The following is a 9,532-nucleotide window of genomic DNA, read 5'->3' on the forward strand; positions in this document are numbered from 1 at the left end:
ATGAAGTACAGCTTGAACCATTAATATATCAATCATTAAAGGTGCACTATGCAGTTTTGGGGAATAAATTTTAATCAGAAGAGAAAGATCTTCATGGACTGAGATGTTATGCCTGAACAAACTAAACAAACAAACAATTTTCTCTTTCATGACTGAATAAACTGAATAAACACACTGACCTTAAAGGACAACACAGTTTCATACTGTTTTACTTTGTTTATATGTGGCGGACCCTGCCACCTCTCTAGTTTCAAACAGTGTTCTGGGACCTTATCTTCCTCTGAGAAGAGCTTGTTTATTCAGTTAATAATGTTAATATTACAACTTATGTAGAGCTACAAAATGACGTGCTGTTGATCAATATATAAAGTTACCCATAAAACTTAATCAAATCCAAATAAATTTAACCTGAAGGAGCTTTTTCAGATATTCCCACTGTACCTGAATGCAGCAGCAGCAGACTCAGCACAAGTTGATAAGAAGTAATCAGCCTCACATACCTGTGGGGAGGCATCAGTGTCTTATTTAGCAGTAATGACAGCAAACATTTCATCAGTCTGGGTGTTGACAGTCCCAGGAATCCCTGTTAAGTAACTGAAGCGCCACAGAAAAACTGCACTAGCAGGTTGTGTCATAATCTACTGTAAACGATCAATGGTATTGAGTGAGTGAGTGAAAAGTGAAAAGACAAGAGAAAATACTTTTCGTGTTCAGGGCACCAAACTCCACTTGTAAATCTTACAATTTAGAGATCTCTTATCAATTACTGTTCAAAACCTATTTAAAACATTACTCAAGACATTTTGCAAAACAGCAGCTTCCCCAATTTGGCCCAAATCCAACACGCCAAGCAACACCAGTCTTAGTAGTATTACAACTTCAAGATAAAGAGTCATTAGAAAAAACACGCAGCAGAGTAGGTTCAAGGCTTCAAGTGTAAAGTTTTTATTCCTTGGAGTTCATCCCACAGTAACAGACACTGTTCGTTTAGGAATGTGTTATTGCCAATACAAAAAGACAGTAATGACGCACGTGAACACATCATGCAGGCATCCCACTAGTTCAGAAATGGCTCGAGGTATTGGCACTGCTCTGATCATAAATTTCTCCTCTTGCTAAATGCTGACTTGTACTCAGTTTGCATTGATGTTCAGGGCGCCATCTGAACTCACTCCAGTGGAACAACAGCAGGATAATACAAAATGACAGTGATGTAGGCAGCAGGTTCCTTTCTCATGACTGATCTTTTCTAGGCTACATTTCAGTTTCATTCATAATTAAAATATGATTATGCTCATTCGGTTTTCCTGATTTGAATCCATCTGTGCCACCAAGGCTGTTCAGAGCACCATCACACAGTAAGTGAATGGTTTCCTATACAGTTTCAGAAAAAAAAAAATCACATAGTTCAAGTCTAGCAGACAATACCTGAAACCTAAAAGATTAAGCTAGGTTGATGTGACAGCAGTGAATGTGAAATGGTCTTATAACACTTGCAAGTGAGGCATGTAAATTGAGTGAAGTAGAAATAGTTTGATACTATACAGATGAGCACAACAGCTGCCAACAGATGTTACATTCAGGCAAAGATCTGGAGATTTTTGGTCCTTCAGTGTGTTTCAAAGACAAAACTTTCTTCTCATGTCTAAATAGTGGCAGCTTCTTACCAAATCTACGGAGACTCAAAGTGGCAAAAATTAAATTAATAAAAATTATTAAATAAATTGTATGATTATAGACAGAATTTTAAATGTAACCAATACATTTTCAAGGTGCAGATATTCTGCTTCTTTTGGCAATAACAGAGATTTTATTTCAATTGTCCTTTTTTCCCCAAAAATGTTTTTATTCCAAAAATTACTTTCCCCTGTGACCTATCAATGCCACTTTTCATGACAAAGTTTTTGTAAACCAAGAAGACAAAGATGGAAAGACAAGGTTTGTGATTGGCTGTTAGCTTTGGTCTGAATGAGTTAACAGCCAATCACATAGCTGGAACTGTCATGGCAAATTCTTTGTTATGAAGAAAAGCATTTTCAAATAAAATGGTCACTTGGAAAAATGGCATTTCAAAATAAAAGTATACTTCAGGAAAAGGACATTTTGAAACAGCTGGAATTAAATAAAATATAGCAAAAATGTCGTTGTTATGCTGTTATGAGTTAAAGAAAATTATTTAACAATGTTCATTTATGTAATTTTGTCAGATTTTATTCATATCATTATTTAATAAACGTAATTTTGACCACTCTTGGCCTCCATATATAGCTGGGAGTGCTTGTTGATATGTCAGCAAAGCTAAATAACAAAAAGGACCTTTGCTTGAAAAAAAAAAAAAAAAAAGACACAATAAAGTGATGAGTTTTCATTGTGGGAAACCAAGTGGTCATGCCTGCCCTGCAAGTATCATTTATCCTACAGTACAGAACAATGAGTGGTAAAAACAAAAATTACAAACTAATAAAACTATAAATGCACATCTTGTGTCGCAAGTAAGACACCTACTTTAAGCCACAGGACAATTATTAAACATATTTTGGTTGTGTCGATTTTGGTCCTGAGAAACATTTGCAAATTCATCTTCTGCATTTGGCACCAATCACCCTGTAATTATACACTAATAAAAATTGCACGAGAAATACATTCGCCATTTTCTCATCAACTTTTTCTTACGAAAAGGCAAGTTTTGGAGTTCGTTTAGCAGAAAGAAATTCAGTATTGACCACTTATAAAAAGATGGAATAAAAACGACTCTAGCAGATTGCAATGAGTACAAAAAGGTGCAAAAGTCTTTCTTGAAATGCACTTGTTGTTGAAGTTTCTACGAAGGAACTGTTCTTATTTTCCCACAAGCACTGGTCTAATAATGTCTCTTTACAAAGTCCACAAGAGGTAGTATAAATGGCTCATGTAAACGATGAATGGTACTGCCATTTGGTGACACTGTTGGTGGACACACACTACCCGTTGTCTTAAAGCTGCACTAGATTAAATGTGAGAAACTCAACGTATTACATTATTTTAAGCTAACATGCCACGTGAGGCTGTTGAGGAGAGAATTTTCCTAGTGCAGCTTTAAAATCAAATATCCATTACTTACTAGATCAGAGCACTCCAATTAAAAATGTTTAGAAGAAGTCTGTCAAAGTTGCTAAATCCAGCCAGTATCTTGTTCTGTGCATCCTTTATCCTGACTCTGATACCATCAAGAGAGGCATTTGGTTGTGAAAGTAATCCTATACTGTACTTTTTCCAGAAATCAACAATAAAATGAATGTTTTATACAAATTATTACATTCCTGATTTGTGCGTTTATAGTCTTACAAGTGTATCAAAATGACATGTCAGACCCGTGGTTGATAGAACAGCAGCGCCTGAGAAAGACAGAACTTTTCCTTGTTATGTGGCCGTTAATCAGCCCCTGATAACCTAAAATATTCTGAAATAACCTTCTGTGATTCTGCTTGACACAGTGAAATCAAATGAAATCATAAGCAGACATGCCTGCTGGGTCCATAAGTGTACTGTTTGATCTAATCATTTTGGTCGTTATGTTTGAATTCAAATACTGAGCCTTGTTGTACATGAAGGAAGAGAACTGAAAATAGAAGCTCAGTGACAGAAGCTCAGTATTTGGAAGGACTTGGTGTGACCCACAGCTGCTCGAAGCCCGCCCGGTCCCAACTTTGGCCTCATTCTTGGAGCAGGACAACTTCGACGTTATCATGGACGCCTTGTAGAAGCAATTCGCCCGGGTAGCTGACAATCTTCTTCCTCTTGGCTGCCCTCAGGGTGCCCACCAACGCCTCGAAGATGTTGGCGCAACGATCGTCACTGAATAGGACTCCAAACTTCACGGTAATTTGACCATCGGCATCTGAAAAAAAAAAAAAGAGTAGCACAGATTGATTAAGTTGTTTCCAATACTTGAAATACAGTAGATACCTATCATTTTTTTTTGACTCAATGATGTCTTCAAGTTGCTTATTTTGTCCAATTAACTGTCCAGAATCCAAAAATATTTATTGAACAGTGATATATCACTGAGAAACGCAACACATCCTGACATTTGAGAAGAAAATTACTTGTGTACATTCGAGAATTAACTAAAATTTTCAGCAGATTGTGAAGAATTGACGCTTTTGATGTTGTGACGTATTGTGTGGCAGGGATACCTACTGATTTTAGCATGCTAACCAGCTAGCCCTGGCTCATCCCGGACCAAAGCTCCCGTGCTAGCAGCGTAAGCGCCAACACTTCCTACATATTGCACCCAAAACAATAGAGTATACATTTCTGCCAATCAGCCAATTGATTAATCGACTAATTGTTTCAACAATAGGTGGCCTTGCAGTCATTTTGCATCCAATTGGTTGGCCAGCTGTAGTAGTGTAGTTGTCTGAAATTCCCCATGACGGTAAATGCAACATTAGCACCAAAGCTAGATGCATTAAAAAAAAAAAGATTGATCAATGTCCAATAACTGCACGAGAAACCAAAAAAAACAGTTGGATAGAGGGACCCCCTTACACATTTGTAAGGGTAATTTTAGGAATCTAAAGACCTGAGTTCAAATCAGTAAGAAGTGAATGATCATATCTATTTTTGAGAACTTGAATGCACCATTCCTACTGTGGTACAATTGAGCCCTCAGTTAGAGAGGCTCAATGCCTGTACAGTGGACAGGCTTGAAACAGTGTAATCTGGTAGTTTATTTATGTTTCCTTGAGCTAGGTCATCACATGATTGCATGTTTACGGTTAATCAGAATTCATGTCATGAACAGGTCTCAAAAATGGCCAGTTTTGCCATGCGAGTACTTCAAGATTAAAGAATAACACCATTTTCCAGTAATAAATCATAGCATGAACTCACTTTTACTGCCGAGTCGCTGAATCTCCTGCACCAGCAATTCGACTTCAAATATCCATTACTTACTAGATCAGAGCACTCCAATTAAAAATGTTTAGAAGAAGTCTGTCAAAGTTGCTAAATCCAGCCAGTATCTTGTTCTGTGCATCCTTTATCCTGACTCTGATACCATCAAGAGAGGCATTTGGTTGTGAAAGTAATCCTATACTGTACTTTTTCCAGAAATCAACAATAAAATGAATGTTTTATACAAATTATTACATTCCTGATTTGTGCGTTTATAGTCAGAATTCATGTCATGAACAGGTCTCAAAAATGGCCAGTTTTGCCATGCGAGTACTTCAAGATTAAAGAATAACACCATTTTCCAGTAATAAATCATAGCATGAACTCACTTTTACTGCCGAGTCGCTGAATCTCCTGCACCAGCAATTCGACTTCATGAGCGACGTTCATTGTTGCTAGAAGGGAAAACAAAATCAAGAGATGAATACAGTAACACAAAGTCTACTTCATTCTTTCAAAGCATCAAGTACACTGAGTGGGATAGGAGCAGCTATAGTTTTCCTGATGCCACCTAACCAAACTCCGTTCAAAATTGTGTCAATTTCTTGTTCTGTTGCTTCTAGGAAAAACGCAAATGCCTTCTTACACATATGATCTTTTTATTAGAAGTCCATGAATCAATTCGGCGTAGGCTCAATCCACCAAGTAGATATTGTTTGAATAAAATTTTCAACTTTCCTGACTAACATAATGGGCTCCGTGGTGCAATGACAATAGAGGTAATTGTGAGGGAACATTAATATTAGTGCTGCTTAGCGATTAACTGTACGCCGAATTTTTAACAAAAAGGTAGTACGTCGGAAAAATGATTAACTTTTACTCCTCCTCATGATCACATTTGATTATCAGCAAGGCAATTCTAATTTTGCCAGATTTGTAAAGGGATTTCGGGGACTGAGATTCTCTCTCTCCTACAGGAAAGAGGGTGTTGTCGCTATAAAGTTAATACAAATGCAATTTTTACTCATCAAATATACACACATACACTGGCACCATCAATACATTTGATAGGATTAGGAAAAGATCGATTGTGCAGCGTTCACATCAACGTAACAAGCTACAACACGAACAGGGCGGACAATGCGGAAGTGGGATATTAGCACTCCATGCTAGCCATAGTAAAGCACAAATGCTTGTTGTAATTCCTCCATTTCAGTGATGTGTAGTTACTCTTGAGTTCGGCTTGATGTTCGCAATGCAGACATGTTTATATAACTTCAGATACAATAGAAAATATTCCAGTGAGCAGCAGATATGAGCTCGCCGGCACTGTTAGCTAGCTCGTAGCGGTAACAAATGATGAGCTGAGGGAGGACCGAGCACTTCCAGACTGCTGCACGGATTTAATATGCGGTGGCAAAAAGATTTAATAAAAAAGTGAATACACAACCAGGTTAAATTTAACATTGACACATACAGGTTGAGCTTTTAATTCTTCTTAATTGTAATTAGATAACGAACGACTTACTGTTGAATCGGCTGCGGTGGATAATGTCGCTGCGTTCAAGGTCCGCTCGGAAATTAGCGAATATGCGACTTTAAAACACAAGTGATCCAAGTGTACGGATTAAGACGATTTTATGTACTGGGAACAGAGGGTTTGGTAGATATTGCATTCAAGCTTTAATTTTTTTTTTCCCATTCGTGTTGTGTATGACCATTTAAAGACAAGGAGAAACATCCTTAAACACCGAACTAGAAATGTGACATTTGTAAAAAAAAAAAAATAATAATAATAATAAAAAAATACAAGCATATGAGCAGTATCGTTATATAACTTTAATTTGTAATAAGCAAAACACACTGTCATGTCAACAGTTAAGTGTTCATACGCTGAGTGTAGGCTTTTTTGGATTCCTATCATGAGTTCTGTAATGTGTAGTCAAATTTCCCATGAGACCTTAAGGCACCATTGCAGCTCATCTGACTTCATCGTGACACAATGCGATACCTTCACGGTCTGTGCTCCATATATGGCATGGAAGAGGGATCCCTGTGTCTGTAGTCTGCCCCGCACACAGTTTACCTCTGCCAGTCCACCTCACACTCGATACACAGGTGTTGAACTGGGAAAGAGCCAACATTCAACTGCTAGATGCAAATAGATTGTGTTTTCAGGCTTTCAGAGGTGAGTCCATAACAGACGTTTTCCTTCACACAGAACATTTCTACATTTGAATCCTCTATTGCCTCATTTAGCTGTACACATTTAAAGGAAGGCCGCAACGACAGCTCTTAAAATTATTTGTTTGAGCTGAAAGCTTGTGGCAGTGATGGGCTTGTGCTGTTTATATGAAGCTATGACATGACACACATTTTTAATTAATTATTATTTATTACAATATTATTCAAGATTCAAGATGTGTGTGTGTGTTGTTTTAAAATATATATATATATATATATATATATATATATATATATATATATATATATATATATATATATATAAAGTAGTCTTTTGCTTGGAGACTCCACTACAGAAATGGTAAATAGTTACTAGTAAATAAAATGTATATCATAATAAAAGTAAATACAACAACAACAGCAATAATAATAATAATAATAATAATAATAATAATAATAATGATAATAATAATACATCAAGAAAACAAAAACAGAGTATGTAGAATAAATATATGGACAGCAGGGATAAGGTGAATGTGCATATACTATCTATGTATGTACATGAGACACAAATAATTACAGAATGTAAGGGCAACCAGGGTGTGTTGTTGTTGTGCAAAGATAGTAAGTATAAAATGAAGGTTAACATTATAAAAACAGAAATAGAAGTGATGAAGTGTACTGACTGATGTGTACTGATTTAAAGACAACAGTGAGACAGAGAACAGTCTCAGAGGTTAGCATCTGAAAAACACAGCCAATCAACGGCTGTGTTTTCAGTGCAGTAGGCTAACCTGTCCCATCTTGTATCCATGAAGCTTTTATTTTGAAATCACTCATCCGGGTCCCTACAGGCCAAGCAAGCTCGCGCTGACTCGGACGGTAGCCCTGTGACGTCGCGAGACATCAAGCTAGCCTTAAAAAACGTGACGGTGGAACCGGAAGTGTGATGAGTTTGTCTTCAGAACAAAAGCGCAGCTAAGTGTAACTGGATATATGCCGGATAAGTGATTGAGTGATGTATTTAAAACCTTTTGTTGCATTTAAATTGTATTTATCTGCATCTATTTATAGTTTGTTTATTTAGATTTAATATTCTGGGGGACAGGGGGAATGATTTGATTGGATGGGATTTTTCTTTTGCGCTTTTGATTCATGAAAACATATTTAAAACACCCTCACCCAAAAAAATCTTTCTTTGTTGGCCCATTATAGGCTGACAAAAATTCATTTTCAAAGACGTCAAATGCATTGTTATTAATATTTTTTATCTATAAATAACGACATGACACTTGAATGTTGGATCACCTTGCCAGCGGGCCACATTAACCTCATTTCCCTCCATCTTTCTGTGCAATGCGAAGAGCTTTTGTGTGCTGAAATACAGCTTTGACTGGTGGCAACTTAAACACAGATGGATTTGGGAATATGCAACATGAAAACACAATGCAAGATGTCTCTTATACACTGAGACAGACATATATTCAAACCATAACCTTGGCCTATATCCCACTGCAATTATGGATGGATTGACCCACTAGGGAGCTCTCTGGGAGAGGGAGGTGTCTTTTCTTGTCGTTATTAAATTTATTTTGACCAGCTCAGACACGACAGGTGAAAACTACATCATCTGGGGCTTTCACAATATCAGATTTTCACTTCAAGGTCATTGTGCCCTGAAGAATTTACAATAATGATATTGTCGCAACAAGAACAGAGAAGTGGAAAGTCTGTAACCATAGCTGTACTAAAGCATACAAAAAGAACAATTACGCCTGATGATTCTTTCCATTGCATAACCGCCGAAACAGAAACAGAAATTAACTAAGTGATTAATATTGATATCATGATCTGATATCAATATTTCATTTTTTAATATCATCGTTGTCGTCAGTAGCGTAGCCTTGAGAGAGAGAGAGAGACACACAGGCAGACAGAGAGAGCAGCTTTAATGGTGCATGTTGCCAAATAAATTTGAAGTGGATTTAATTACCATGGACTATTTGTTAATGAGTGCAGGGCATTTGGGCCCTCTAACGGCTGGGGCCCCAAGACAGTTGCCCACAATGCCTGGCTGCTAATCCACCTTCACTGCACTCAAACGTGAGGTAAGGTTAAAAGAAGATGGCCTGTGAAAATATTATTATACAAGATAGAAGGTAAATTAATTTGTCATTTTTTTAAACAAGGGTTTAAAGGAACCTGTAACTGTTCACATGCTCAGTCACAGCTCCACCGACGTAGACAGGGGTGTGTGTCTTTGCCTCCTTTTTTTCCTTAAAATCAACAATCAGCTCCTTGGGTTTGCTGACGTTGAGCTGGAGATTGTTTCATGTGCACCACTCTTTAAGACTGTTGATCATATATATCATAATATAGCTCGAGGGGGGGCTTGAGTTAGGGTAAAAATTGCCAGGATGCGAAGTTGAAGGGGTGTTTTAATTTGAAGAACCCTGCCGGAAGTGTCACT

General features: G+C 37.3%; 1 protein-coding gene across 1 annotated transcript; it reads right to left on the bottom strand.

Moving 5' to 3' along the window:
• Positions 1 to 929: 929 nt before the first annotated feature.
• On the bottom strand, positions 930 to 6,775 carry abracl (ABRA C-terminal like). Its single transcript, XM_073492219.1, has 3 exons — positions 6,407 to 6,775; positions 5,268 to 5,333; positions 930 to 3,877 (listed from the first exon to the last, which is right to left on the bottom strand). The coding sequence occupies exons 2-3, from the start codon at positions 5,326 to 5,328 to the stop codon at positions 3,693 to 3,695; spliced, it is 246 nt and encodes an 81-aa protein (XP_073348320.1). The 5' UTR covers positions 5,329 to 5,333; positions 6,407 to 6,775; the 3' UTR covers positions 930 to 3,692.
• Between the last annotated feature and the right edge of the window lie 2,757 nt (positions 6,776 to 9,532).

Source organism: Pagrus major, chromosome 22, assembly GCF_040436345.1.
Source record: "Pagrus major chromosome 22, Pma_NU_1.0".
Taxonomy (NCBI): Eukaryota; Metazoa; Chordata; class Actinopteri; order Spariformes; family Sparidae; genus Pagrus; species Pagrus major.

Coding starts and splice junctions, on each gene's coding strand:
- abracl (XM_073492219.1), bottom strand. CDS start 5,328: ATGAACGTCGCTCATGAAGTCGAATTGCTGGTGCAGGAGATTCAGCGA. Junction 3,878..5,267: donor TCAGCGACTCGGCAGTAAAA/GTGAGTTCATGC, acceptor TTTTTTTTTCAG/ATGCCGATGGTCAAATTACC.